The sequence below is a fragment of the Tripterygium wilfordii genome, chromosome 16, assembly GCF_013401445.1.
Source record: "Tripterygium wilfordii isolate XIE 37 chromosome 16, ASM1340144v1, whole genome shotgun sequence".
In the NCBI taxonomy this organism is placed as follows: domain Eukaryota; kingdom Viridiplantae; phylum Streptophyta; class Magnoliopsida; order Celastrales; family Celastraceae; genus Tripterygium; species Tripterygium wilfordii.
Window position 1 is genome coordinate 2,318,597 of NC_052247.1, and position 14,296 is coordinate 2,332,892.

A 14,296-nucleotide genomic window follows, 5' to 3' on the forward strand; every position below is an offset into this window, starting at 1 on the left:
TGTGATTTGACAATTAACAAGACAACAACGACTCAATCTAAATCCTCATACCGTATACTTAACTCATAACATGTGTTGATTGTAATTAGTGTTTGGGTTAATGTTCATTGTTTTGGGTTAGGCAATGTTATGAGTTGTAAGTTTAATATGTTTTAACTTTAGTAATAGGCTCTCTAACAAAAAAAAAAAAAAAAAGACGACCTATGAGACGTAGAAAACCATGTTGTAGGTATTATTTTATAGATATATACCTTTATTTTAATTGGCATTTGATTCAATAACATAAGGACAAAGAATTAAACTCCTAATTTTCGATGACTTAACTAGTATAAAGGCCAAATCTAGGCTTTTTAATTTATATACAACCGTCCTTAATGTTTTTAACATGTATCTTGTATCCTTGTATAACAAATTGCTGGAGAGGACAATCTCTCCCCTATATATATGCAAATGAAACTAAGACAACTTACAAAACATCTTCTTCTTTTCCTCCTTCTGCCTTCCATATACTTCAAAGATGCATCACTTGATTTTCATATTGAATCTCCTTTTGCTCAAAGCATTCTTTTTTTATCCACTAGAAGCGAAAATGGACTCTTTTAGCTTCGATCTTATTCATCATGATTCAAAACTATCTCCTTTTTATGACTAATCTAAAACTGAGTCAAAGCGTTCGAAAGAAGCTCTTATTCGTTCCCTCAATCGTGTCAATTCATCTATGTTAATTGATGCAAAATTTGTAGAGTCCGATTTAACTCTCGGTGACTATTTCATGTACATCTATATAAGTGAGCAAAATGAACGACTTGTTATCCCAAGCATGTTAAGTGGCCTTACCTGGATACGATGTGGCCATTGTTCTTCTAATTGTGAGGGTCAACATCAATCACTTTATGATCCAAAATTTTCATATACCTATAAGAACATTATGTTCGACTCAAAAGAGTGTAAACTTCTATAACGTATTGAGCCGGGGAAATTAGGTGAGTGTCGATATCAAGACTACCATTCTGGCAACAATTTATTATCCTCTTGGGTGTTGGGCACTGAGACCTTCTCCTTGAAATCTCCAGATACACGTGATGAAAGCTTCTCTCATATAGTATTTGGATGCGATGAAGTACATCAAGGAGATTTTGAAGATGGGGTTCAATGTGTTGTTGGCCTTGGACAAGGGCCACTTTCATTGGTTTCTCAAGTGGGAAAAAAATGGGTGAGAATGCCAATAAATTCTCGTACTGCTTGGTTGAGAAGCCATTCGAGGCACACAGTAAGATTAAATTCGGATCAGACTTAACTCTCAACAAACAAAACAAAGAATATAAAGTTGAATTTCAGCCTTCTCCTCCTAACATCTGCTACCACCTCAACCATGAAGCCATTAGCGTTAACGATGAGAAAATAGAGATAGTAAATAAAGAACACGATATGGCAGTTGACATTCAGACATCTTTGACGTCGTTGCCTTCAAATATATACAATGAATTCATCGCCAAGGTTAAAAGTTATTTTGGCAACGTACGCTCAATCAAGCATCCGGAACACGACACTTGCTTCCTCAAAAATCAAGTCAACAATCTCAGGAGTCCCAAAGTTGTGCTTCATTTTTCTGACTCATCCGGATCCCATGGAGACTTTCCTATGAATCCTTCAACAATGTTTGAGGAAAGTACCGTTGGCCTCATGTGTTCGACAATAATCCGAAATGTTGAAATTTCGATTCTGGGGAGCAGGACACAAGTAGACGTTGAGATGGTCAAAATTCACTCACTTTTGTTGTAGTTGATTGCATCGAAGATGAAACTTAATGGTTTTGGGCCTCTTTTCTAAATATATACTATGAATAATATGATTTGAAGAACAACCATGAAATAAGATTTAAAGAGTTTTCCTCATTTTGGTTTTGGCATAAACCCTTTTTGTGTAAGTAGTATTTTGTTCAAGTTTGTCTTGCAATACCTTGTAACCAAACAACTAAAGTTGTAAGAATACATAGCAAGCCTGTTTACATCTAATCGACAGCTTGCAATGTAAACAAGGTTTCCAATCTTGCAAATTCTGTCTCAGATGGATGTGATTACTTTTTGGCCACTCGATATGTTACTCTTAAATACATTAAAAAAATGAAATGGCGTACGGAGTTTGAACTCTCACATTTTCATCATTCATATGAAATAATTGCAGTAGAAATGGACATTTTAAAGCTGAACGGGGACAGTTTGCAGTAATCGATCAGGATTAAGGGTAAGCTTTTGTTGTTACTTGCTTAACTTTTTCATTCATTTAGTGTATCTTTACTTGGTGCCATCCGTTCTTAATTTCTCTCTTTATGTCCTAATCTCTTATATTCTGGTGTTGAACACGAATCTCTCATATTTCTTGTAAGGATTCAGACACTACCTTGCAATTGGGGTACCCCTAATGTCTTTTATGCTCTTAAATTGTTTGTAAGGATTCCTCTAGAAGGTGCTGCCGTTATATACTACCCTTGCTTTATGAGCACTCATATGTGAATTTAATATTGCCAAGCTATCACATAGGTAAGGTTGATCTTGACAAAGAAATCCATGAGAATCACCCTGGTAAGCTTTACTTTAAGTAGTAAAGCATATACTTTAAGAAAAAATCTTCCAACTATTGAAAGAAAAACAAACAATCAAATTAATTCATCAATAATCTTGCAACCAAACGCGGGTGGTTGTTTCTTGTTGTTAAGGTGAATGCAACCTAAAAGGCCCGACAATAACGAATAATGAACAATTCATATATTCAAATTTCTTATTCATTATAGCCCACCAACTCCTCTTTCTCTCTTTCTTGCTCCATAATTTCCCGTGATCCAGGTTCAAGAAATACAACTGACAACATCACTTGATCAGGAAGGTATCAAAAAGGCATTGCAGAGGGTTTTGGAGCGTATTCCTTGATAAAAATTGCATGACTCTGATAATTTGAAAGTAGATGTCACATTGTCATGGTTAGAAAAACCAGTTATCTCAATTGTTGAGTTGAACGCCCAGAATTTGTTGGACAGGAATTTTATTCTAGGGTATAAAGAACACTGTCTATTCCATCTGCAACAGATCCAAGTTGTACTGTGATCTCAGTGATTGCTTCGTGCAATTTATCTGGGTCATGAGTACTTGCTTGTCTGCCCCATGACATATATCGAACACCTTGTATGGCATACCTTGAAACCATAAGTTGCCTTTTGTAGTCTTGAACTTTGTCGGTTGCTTTTTTAAGTCTCCTTTTGGTTTCCATCAAAGCTTCTTGTAGAGATTCGATGGTTTTCTGGGGATCGTCCTCGTATACGTCTTCCCTTATAGGGGAGAGGTTGAATCTGGGATCATCTCCACCTTCTTCTTCTTTAGAAGTAGAACCTTCATCAGTTCTAGACCTTTTTGCAGGTGGAGAGTTAGGAGTATCCATCCTTGAAGATTTTTTGAGGAAGATATTGGTTTATGCTGATTCTTAGTTTTGAATATTTATACGAATGGAATATGAAGTGTTGGACTAAGACTTAGTGTCTAGGTCAACATTGTGTTTTTGATGATTGTGTATGATTGTATACTAAAATGTGTGTGAGCATGCTTGACTTGAACATATCCTAAAATGCTAGAAAACATGCTTAAATGGTTACTTGGTTAATTGTTTAATATCTTAATTGTGCATATACAAATGAAGGCTTATGTATATCTCTATGTGAATTTGGTATCTATATATTTTTGAGATAGTGCTGGAAATTAAGTTTTGGAAACAAACATACATGGACTAAGTTAGGGCATTAATCTTCTAATGATCATAATTTATCTTACTTAGGTCCAAATGACTTGAAACTTGAACCACATGTACATGAAGGTCTAATATATGTTCTAGGACTATAATCATGATAAATTAAGTGCATCACATATATATTTGGTCATATGCTTAAATTCCGCCAAAACTAGGTTTTACCTAATTTTGTGCATATGTGTTCTTTGTGAACGTGGTGAACCAAATGAACTCCGATTTAAATGAAATTTCGTGTGCATCTTAGTTTCATCACTATGAACATATTTGATTTAGTAAAGTTCAAGAGAAAAGGTCATTTACACTGAGTTTGCAAAATGACATTGAATTTACACTTAGAATTTATCGGTTTCACTATTAGTGACTTATTTGCTTGGTTGAGTGACCAAACGATTTCCGATTGTTATGAAGTTTTATATGGACATTATAATATATATAAAATGATTTATCATGCAGTAATATGAATTTTCTGGGTTGTTTTTCTAATGTAATTAACCTATGCGCTCTATATGAAGCTCTTTGAGCTTACATGCAATTGGGGAGTTCTACCTCCTATTTCTTTGTAGGTTAATCATCATGAGGATGTTATATCACTCAGAAGTCAGTTTGCTCAAGTGAATTGAAGTCCGTTTTTCAAGTATGAGCTTGGATCTCTAGAAAACCAAGAAAAACCTATGTTCATCAACCTTCCACTAAGGCATTTTGATTGATGATTGGAATTAGCCTTAGGGCTGTATAATATGGATATATTGGTGCTGCCAAATTCAGAGTTTGAAGTCAAGATTGGAGGGACATGTTTGGTCACGTGAAGGATCTCTTATCTTCATCAAACAAGATCTTGCACATGCTTGCTTTATTGAGGTCAATGATCAGATTTTTGTGAGAAGACAATTGATGAAGCTAAAGGACAAATGCAATGGTTGAAATTTGTAAGAGATGAGAAAGTATATTTTGCAACTAGACAAGACTTAGATTATGAAGATATTCTTGAAGACTACAAGCTCCAATGGTACACTAATCTATGGCTGAGATTGAATTGTTTTGAATTATGAATGGATCAGATTACAACAAGACTTGAAGGGTTAAGATGACCATTTAAAAGGTGAATCCAATGGTGCTTGCAATTTTTGACTTAAAAGAAGATCTTACTTGATTTTTGGAGTCAAAGATGGTTGCAAGTTGCTACACATTTTGTAGGAAATCATTGGAGATACCAAGGCCAAGATTTGGTGTAAGTTTGATCAAATGGTCAAAGATGACAAAATTGTTGGAGATACCAAGGTCAAGATTTGGTGCAAGTTTGATCAAATTGTCAAAGATGGCTGCAAGTGCACATGACAACTCAAATCTTGGAAAGCTAGACTTGGAAAATGATGCAAGTGCAACGGCTACATATTGCAAGGTTGAGATTTAATGATCTATTCATTCAATGGCCAAGATTTGCACATGTAATTGAAGGTCGAGATTTGAAGATAGAAAAAGATCCAATGGTGGAAATCACAAGAGCTTGGTAAATTATAAAGAGAGGTTCTTCCTCATTCCAACTTGGAGAAGCCAAAATTACATTGAAGAAATTCTTGCTCTCAAAGCTTTCAAGCTAGTTTGTGCCATTGAATCCATTCTTCTACCCAAGCCACTCTAAAGGCTTCCTCACTATTTTGCTTTTGCAAAGAGGGAGTGCTTCTCATTTGGCTTCTTATTTTCATATTCGAAAATCCTCATTATTCTTCATTTTCTATCCAACCCGTGAGGTGATATTGTGATTTTTGAGTGTTCCTCAACCCCATTTGCTTAGTGCAAACCTTGAGTGAACCATTTATACCGAACACTTGTAAAAGTCCCTTCATTGGGCAAAAACCTTGTTGAGGTTGAGTTTAAGGGAGTGCTTGAAACCCTTGGTTGTAAAGTTTGAAGATTATCTTGAAATCTTCAGTTTTAAGGGTGACCAAAAAACCCTTGTGAGTTTTGTGGAGCTCTTGAGAAAACCACATCCTTAGTGGAGGTTGAAAAATCCTAGGTTGGTGAACCTAGGTAGTAGATGTAGGAGAAGAGTCTCCGAACTACTATAAATTGCTGTGTGGACTTTCTTGATTGCATTGCTTGCTTGTTGATTGATTAAGTGTTTTGATTGCAGAATTTTCTGAACCACTAATCTGTCCGTGCACTGTTCACATAGCTAAACTTTGAATTTTAATCTGAATTTTTGATATAGTATTCATTAGGGTGTTGTGATACTGCGTACCAAATTTCATTGAATTCTGACTTGATTTGCTAGGTGAAATTTGAGTTGTAAAATCTATGCGCAGTGTGTTGTTTAAAAATTTTGTTTTTGCAATTCCTTGATTATTTGATAATTGATCATTCACCATATTGTATCACATCTTGCATTGAAATGAATATTGATTAAGATAATTATTAGAGTCCAAATTTGTGTGCTAATTGTTAATTGACATTGATTTCCTTTTAAATTATAAAAAGAGATTCTTGTCGGAATTTTGGGACACAATTCACCCCCCCTCTTGTGTTAAGTATGATCCATCAGAATTAAGTGAATTCGTGAGCGCCACATGTCTCGTACATGATGCATATGAAATTCTATGCGTACAACTCCTCTATCTCTCGCTCCATAACAGATTTCCCGTCATCTAGGTTCTGGAAATACAACTGACAACATGACTTGATCAGGAAGGTATCAAAAAGGCATTGCAGAGGGTTTTGGAACGAGTCCCTTGATAAAAATAGATGTCATGGCTGATAAAACAAGTTTTCCTTCTCATTACTTCTGTACAGAATATATATTTCCATCTCAAACTGGCCTCACTGTATATTATGTGGATTACATATCAAAAAGCTTTACTTCATGCTGTACAATGTTGACTGAGGGGAGGAGAAGGGGAGCGTGAGGGATGGATTTGGCTGATTTTAAACATGCATCCATTCTACAAATTTAAGGTAAGGCCCTCCAGTTTTCATGTTCTGTAGCAGAAAACAAGCAAAACAAAAGCTCCCTGCAGTAAATGCCCATCCCAGAAAGCTTAGAAACTGACAGACATGGTGTTAATGGTCCACAACCCACCATACGGACTAAACTACTCGCAGACAAGGATCCGGCGCTGCAATCGCAAACAGAGGGTGAGAGACTGAGATCGAGCGCTGCAATCGCAGACAGAGGGTGAGAGACTGAGACCCAGCGATGCAATCTCAAACAGAAGTCTCTCATATAAAATATTCTTGTAACTATTTTTTTTATCAGTATTGTTTAACTATGTGTGACCGTCTCTAATTAGATAAGTTTATTTAGAAATATGACAAAATGAAAGACCAAGGAAAGAAATACGAATGCAATCAACCAACCAAAGGCCGGTGTTTCTTGTTGTAAGTGAATGCAACGAAAAGGCCAAGCAATAAAGAATAATGAAACAATTCATATATTGACATTTCTTGCACATTTCAAAATTTCTGCTTTGTTATTCCCGTCATCCATGGGATGATCCACAAGAAAGCGACAGGATTTGAACCTATGGCCAGCCCATCCCTGACCTGCTAGGTTAATGTTTCGGGTTAGGCAATGTTATGAGTTGTATATTCTTTCCATGTTTTAATTTTAGCGGTTGGTGACTCAAATTTCAAGGCATTTTAACAAAAAAAAGACAAGCGATGAGACGTAGAAAACCTTGTTGTGGGTACAAAGTCACAAAGAGTTAAACTCCAAAACTTTCGATGACTTCAGTAGTTTGAATGGCAATATGCAGGCTTTTTTAATTATACAGACGTCCTCAATGATTTTTACATGTATCTTGTATTCTTAGGTAACATATTGTTGGAGATAACCTCTCCCCTATATAAATATATGCATATGAAACTAAGACAAATTACAAAACATCTTCTTCTTTTTCCTCTTTCTGCCTGCAATTTACTTCAAAGATGCATCACTTGATTTTTGTATTGAGTCCCCTTTTGCTCAATGCATTCCTTTTTTATCCAATCGAGGCAAAAATGAATTCTTTTAGCTTCGATCTTATTCATCATGATTCAAAACTATCTCCATTTTATGATCAATCTAAAACTGAGTCAGAACTTTCGAAAGAAGCTCTTATCCGTTCCCTCAATCGCCTCAATCGTTTCAATTCATCTATGTTAAGGGATGCAAAATATGTAGAGTCCGATTTAACTATCGGGGACTATCTCATGAGTATTTATATAGGTACGCCAAAGGAACGAAATGTTACACCAAAAAAAAAAACTTGTTATCCCAAGCATGTCCAGTGGCCTTACCTGGATACGATGTGGCCCTTGTTCTTCCAACTGTAACAATCAACATCCATCACTTTATGATCCAACATCGTCAGAAACCTATCACGATATTCTGTTTGACTCAATAGTGTGCCAAGGTCTAGTAGTTACTAAGCTTCTCTGATATAGTGTTTGGATGTGATGAAGCACATCAAGGTGATTTTAAAGATGGTGTTCAAGGTGTCGTTGGCCTTGGACCAGGGCCTTTGTCACTAGTTTCTCAAGTTGGAAACAAATTTGGCGAGAGTGCCAACAAATTATCCTACTGCTTGGTTGAGAAGCCATTAGAGTTACATAGTAAAATAAAATTCGGATCGGATTTAACTCTCTACAAACAAAACACAGAATATACAGTTCAATTTAAGCCTTCTCCTCCTCATACCAGCTACCACCTCAACCTTGAAGCTATTAGCGTTAACGATGAGAAAATAGAGATACCAAATAAAAAACATGATATGATAGTCGATATTCAAACATCCTTGACATCATTGCCTTCAAATATATACAATGAATTCATCGCCAAGGTTAAAAAACATTTTGGCGACGCACATTCAATCGAGGAGCCGGAACACGGCACTTGCTTCCTCAAACGTCAAGTCGACGGCCTCGAGAGACCCAAAGTTGTGTTTCATTTTTCTGGCCTATCCGAATCCCATGGAGACTTTCCTGTGAATCCTTCAACAATTTTTCAGGAAAATGTTGAATACATGTGTTTGACAATAGTCCGAAAAGATGGAGTTTCGATTCTAGGGAACAGGGCACAAGTAGATGTTCAGATGCTATTTGACCTGTCAACCCATTCCCTCACTTTTGCTGCACTTAATTGCATCAAAGTTTCATTTTAATGGTTTTGGGTCTATTTCCTAAATATATACTATGAATAATATGGGGTATTAGTATATATGTATGCCTCTTTGGTTATGTAATTCCAGTGATTAATGAAATAAGTAAATTTTCCTCTATTTCATAAAGTTGTTGGTGATATATCTATATACAGATTTACAAAAATGACCATGAGATAAGATTTGAAGATTTTCCTCATTTTGGTTTTGGCATAAACCCTTTTTGTGTAATTATGTTGTTCAAGGTTTTTTTTTTTTGTAATACCTTGTACCCAAGTAACTAAAAGTTGTAAGAATAAAATGCAAGCCTGTTTACACCTAATCAACAGCTTGCAATGTAAACAAGACTTCAATTGCCGGAGAATCTCCGGCGATTGACCGATGGCTTTGATTCTCTATCTTCTTCCATGACCATCCATCTGTTCTGAAGTACTCGATGATCTCCGTCTGGCGGCACCATTAATGTCGAGCCAGCAATCTTCATCTCCATTCGCTCTCCATCGTCCATGGTCACGATAATGGCACTTTGAGGGCAAGACAAGACTTGAGACGGCGACCGAACAAGAGAACTGAGAGTGACACTTTTATTTTTAAGTGCTTTAACATATTCCTTAATAATAAGATTCTTGTTTTAATCCAAGTTCAGTGATGATAGGGATACGAGATGTCTTACAGAGTTGTACATATATGATTTCATATGCATCATGTAGGGCATGTGAAGCACACGAATTTACTTTAATCCTGTGCGTCCAACTTATTATCTATATAACTGTGATATCAACTGCTACGATCTATATCATTTTTCGTCAAAGTTTATCTTTTCTTTGTTTCGCTAAATAAGATTACTATGTCCTCAACAAACTTTAACTGGCTCCTATGTCTTTGCAACCACCACTTGAGTTGGTCCAAATTCAATAATCATTTCTAATATATCATTGGGTTTGATCTTCATGGGCCAATGCTGCTTATGAACCATCAATTTGGGCTTATCTCTTCTTCAAATTGATGGTTCATAAGCATATCTCTTCTTCAAATTGGTTCTCTTCTATCAGGCTTTTCTACATGGACTAGCCCGGCCTAACCCAGATTTTTGTTTTCATTGTAAACACAAGAACAAAACCAGAAAGAAGATGATCATCGGAGACATCCTTAGACCCCAACAGAGCCCAAAATAGGAAAGCATAGGAAAACCCAAAACTCCCAAAAGGAAGAGCAAGCCAAAGAATACTCAGACCAACCGCCTCGGCCTAACTCAAGAAGGCAACAAAAACTCAGAAATCCCAACAGTAGCAGCCTAATCTCAGGCCCAAAAGAACCAATAAACAAGTACCAATAGAAAACACAACAACCTAGCCATATCCAGAGTTAAAACAAACCCAAAAACGCAGCGCAAGAACAGGATCCCTAAATAGTACCCAGTAAGGACGAGGAAAATCCAGAGAGCTCAAAATAGCCAAGCGTCAAGAATTACCTACACCCAAAAAGAAACGGAAACAAAAATGATAAAGATCCCGACACTTTAGTATCTCAGTTATCATAGTTGCTGAGTTAGACGCACATAATTCAAGTGAATTTAGGGGCTTCACATGTCGCTCATTCGATTCTGAATTAAATTCCAAACAATTATCATAGCAAAAAATATTATTTCTACTGTAACAATTGCAACTAGTAGAATGCCAAACTCAAAAGTCTATAAACCAATGTGTATACCCTATGTTTTCTAGTATCAATCATTTTTTGAGTAAAACTCCGATGGTTGAATTTTGTTTTTTTTTTTTGATAAATCAGAATTTATTAGAAAGAATAGAAATTACAAAGGGCAGCAACACATATCCTTTTACAACCACGAATAACCTTAACAAAAAAAGCACTAACACTGGAGAAAAGAAAGACACAACAGAAGGGAAAGATTCAAGGACATTAGACAAGTCATGACACCATCAAATCTTGTCCATCAACCCCTTTCTTGGCTAAGAAATCTGCCACACCATTTGCCTCTCTCCAAATATGGACAAAATTCACTACAGCAAAGACCTTAGTGAGATTTGTGATTGCATTACAATCCTGATCCATAGACCATGGATTGGAGGAACCATTCTTGAGCCAGGAGACAGAATTGCGAGAATCAGATTCCACAATGAGTTTCACCCCATTACTTGAGCCATGAGCTACTGAGATCTCAAGGGCTTTCCTAATGGCCTTCATCTCAGCTGAAGTTGCATCAAGATTTCCTACTGGGCCTGAGAAGATACACAAAAAATTCCCACTACTATCTCTTAAGACCCCACCAATTCCTGCCTTATCCAGCCTAGAGGAACCATTAGTATTCCATTTCAAGTAGCTAGTAGGGGGAGCAACGAAAAGGCCCGGCAATAACGAATAATGAAACAATCGATATATTCATATTTCTTACTCTATTCAAAATTTATGCTTTATTATTCCCATCATCCACAGTTGATCCCCAAGAAACGTGGCAGCCAGGATTCGAATCTATGACCGGCACGCCTCAGACCTACTGGTTTGGGTGGCATATTCTACAGTTTTAAGTGGCAGCCAGGATTTGAACTTATGGCTGGCCCGCCACGGACCTACTGGTCTAGGTGGCATATTCTACAGTTTTAACAAGACAACAACGAGTCAAACCAAATCCTCATATCGTATACTTAACCTAGAAAAGTGTTGGTTATCATTAGTGTTAGAGTTAATGTTTTGGGTTAGGCAATTATATGAGTTGTATATTATTTCCATGTTTTAATTTTAGTGATTAATGACTCAATTTCTAGGCAGTTTAACAAATTGTTGTATCTTGTACTTATCTCTAATTTTTTTCCCTTTAAGAATTTGTTTGAGATACTACCTCTCCCCTATATATATGCATATGAAACTAAGACAAATTACAAAACACTTTTTTTACTCCTGCCTCCATTTACTTCAGAGATGCATCACTTGATTTTCGTATTGAGTCTCTTTTTGCTCAATGCATTCCTTTTTTATCCTATAGAAGCGAAAATGAATTCTTTTAGCTTCAATCTTTTTCATCATAACTCAAAACTATCTCCATTTTATGACCAATCTAAAACTGAGTCAAAGCATTCGAAGGAAGCTTTTATTCATTCCCTCACTCGCCTCAATCGTTTCAATTCATCTAAGTTAATTGATGCAAAGTATGTAGAGTCTGAATTAACTATCGATGACTATTTCATGAACATCTATATAAGTGAGTCAAATGAACGACTTGTTATCCCAAGCATGTCAAGTGGCCTTACTTGGATACAATGTGACTCTTGTTCTTCCAACTGTGAGAGTCAACATCAATCACTTTATAGTCCAAAATTGTCAAATACCTATAACGAAATTTTGTTCGACTCAAAAGAGTGTAAAAAACTAGTACGTACTAAGCATGGGGATTCAAATGAGTGTCCATATCAAAAATACCATTCTGGCTACAATAAATTCTCCTCTAGAGTGCTGGGCACCGAGACCTTCTACTTGGAATCTCTAGGTATACATGATGAAAGCTTCTCTGATATAGTATTTGGATGCGATGAAGTACATGAAGGGGATTTTAAAGATGGTGTTCAAGGTGTTGTTGGCCTTGGACAAGGGCCATTTTCGTTGGTTTTTCAAGTGAGAAACAAAATTGGGAAGAATGCCAATAAATTCTCCTACTGCTTGTTTGAGAAATCATTAGATTTTCCTAGTAAGATTAAACTCGGATCAGTTTTAACTCTCTACAACCAAGAGAAAAAAAATATCAAGTTAAATTTTAGCCCTCTCCTACTCGTACCAGCTACCACCTCAACCTTAAAACCATTAGCGTTAACGATGAGAAAATGGAGATACCAAATTAAAAACATGATATGATAGTCGATTAGCCATTAGCCATTAGCCATTAGCCACACACTGAAGGAATACTTTTGAGATGATAGCGGCTGGGATGTGTAGTCCTTTTGTATTTTAAGAGCCCAATTGGATGATCCCATCGTCTTGTCTGGTCTGGATTCAGGGGCTCCATACATAATTTCTTAGAGTGTACGATTGCTCATATCTAATGGTGGATAAAAAATCAAACAAGTTTTAAAAATGTAAAAACAAAAATGTGTTATGACTTGGTACACCTCCCAAACAGGCTAAACTATTGGATTCAAATTATAAACTCTATCATTTTAAATGAATTGTTGAGCTCCTAGATCCGTCCCTTCTAGGTGACTTAAAAAAGGGTTTTTTAAACTGAATTGGCCCGCCTCGACCCAACCAACTCGCATGGACTTGGATGATCGACCGGAAAAACAAACAGAAAATGGACAGCTTGGAGCACCATGTTCGTGACGTTAGGGAATATATCGATCATGATCGAATACGGGACCGAATCTCGCTTTCAACACTTGGAGACTTCACTGCAGGCTATCTTGGGTTTCATGGAGCATTCCCAACACACTAGTCGCACTCCCGCGCGTCACGAAACTGTTGATGATAGTTCATCACATGCGTAGGACACCCGCGACGGCGAGGATGGGCTTTGATATTCTCATAGTCACCACCGTGTGCGTAGGGATTTCCCGAAGTCCTCCTGCGAAAATCCTTTGGTTTGGCTGAGTATTACCTCACAATACTTTAAATTCCAGAAGACTGAGTTAAAAGGAGACGCTAACTTGTGGTGGCAATGGATAGCGAAAGTGTACGAAGATGTAATATGAGGACCACAACGAGGCTCTTTCAGAATAAGTCTGAAAGACTATCTGCAAATCTGTTTCAAGAATGGCTGCAAGTTGCCCTCATCAGAGCTTTCACAGGAGCCATGAAATTTAGGTTTTTGCATGATTTAGGGTTTAGGGTTTAACATTTATGGTTTTAGAATTTAGGGTTTAGGATTTATGGGTTTAGGTTTTAAGTTCTAAAGTTTAGGATATCTCCATGACCTGAGACTTGTGGCGTGAAGACTTGAGAAGCAGCTGTTGACTCTGTTCTTTCAAGGGTCTATGGTATTCTTCATTGGGCCTATTGGATTATAACCTTCATATTACATATGGACTCACGGCCTTTTGGGCTCTCATCCTTATTGGGTCATTCTTCACGATTGGGCTACGTGATTGTTAATGACTTAATGTGTACGGTTAGATGCTTATCCTCACCTTATTAAGGATGGGCTTGTGTGCTTCCGAGCTGTGTATTATTGGCAGGGCAGCAACTGTGGCTTTCAAATTGCGGTATGTGGTGTTCTCGGTCCAGTTTACTTTTTTTACTGGACTTGGGGGAGTTGGGCTATGGCTCGGAGATGTGCAATCTTTTTGATAAGGGGAAAGAGGATGGAGGAGGCTCGAACTCGAAATCTCTATGAGATATCACACACATTATTAGTGTCATCTGAG

The 14,296-nt window shown here is 37.0% G+C and overlaps 3 protein-coding genes across 3 annotated transcripts; all 3 read left to right on the forward strand.

Moving 5' to 3' along the window:
* The first annotated feature begins 718 nt into the window (after positions 1-718).
* On the forward strand, positions 719-2,927 carry LOC119980659 (probable aspartic protease At2g35615). The gene is made up of 7 exons (XM_038823458.1): positions 719-947; positions 1,074-1,213; positions 1,255-1,755; positions 1,860-1,923; positions 2,023-2,099; positions 2,541-2,582; positions 2,844-2,927. The coding sequence occupies exons 1-7, from the start codon at positions 719-721 to the stop codon at positions 2,925-2,927; spliced, it is 1,137 nt and encodes a 378-aa protein (XP_038679386.1).
* Positions 2,928-7,788: 4,861 nt separating this feature from the next.
* LOC119980660 (aspartic proteinase CDR1-like) lies at positions 7,789-8,930 on the forward strand. The gene is made up of 2 exons (XM_038823459.1): positions 7,789-7,996; positions 8,215-8,930. The coding sequence occupies exons 1-2, from the start codon at positions 7,789-7,791 to the stop codon at positions 8,928-8,930; spliced, it is 924 nt and encodes a 307-aa protein (XP_038679387.1).
* A 3,006-nt stretch (positions 8,931-11,936) lies between these two features.
* Positions 11,937-13,368, forward strand: LOC119980661 (probable aspartic protease At2g35615). Its single transcript, XM_038823460.1, has 2 exons — positions 11,937-12,710; positions 13,225-13,368. The coding sequence occupies exons 1-2, from the start codon at positions 11,937-11,939 to the stop codon at positions 13,366-13,368; spliced, it is 918 nt and encodes a 305-aa protein (XP_038679388.1).
* The last annotated feature ends 928 nt before the right edge of the window (positions 13,369-14,296 follow it).

Coding starts and splice junctions, on each gene's coding strand:
- LOC119980661 (XM_038823460.1), top strand. CDS start 11,937: ATGAATTCTTTTAGCTTCAATCTTTTTCATCATAACTCAAAACTATCT. Junction 12,711..13,224: donor ATTTTAGCCCTCTCCTACTC/GTACCAGCTACC, acceptor AAAAACAAACAG/AAAATGGACAGCTTGGAGCA.
- LOC119980659 (XM_038823458.1), top strand. CDS start 719: ATGTTAATTGATGCAAAATTTGTAGAGTCCGATTTAACTCTCGGTGAC. Junction 1,756..1,859: donor CACAAGTAGACGTTGAGATG/GTCAAAATTCAC, acceptor TATGATTTGAAG/AACAACCATGAAATAAGATT. Junction 1,924..2,022: donor TTGGCATAAACCCTTTTTGT/GTAAGTAGTATT, acceptor TCTAATCGACAG/CTTGCAATGTAAACAAGGTT.
- LOC119980660 (XM_038823459.1), top strand. CDS start 7,789: ATGAATTCTTTTAGCTTCGATCTTATTCATCATGATTCAAAACTATCT. Junction 7,997..8,214: donor TCTCATGAGTATTTATATAG/GTACGCCAAAGG, acceptor TCTCTGATATAG/TGTTTGGATGTGATGAAGCA.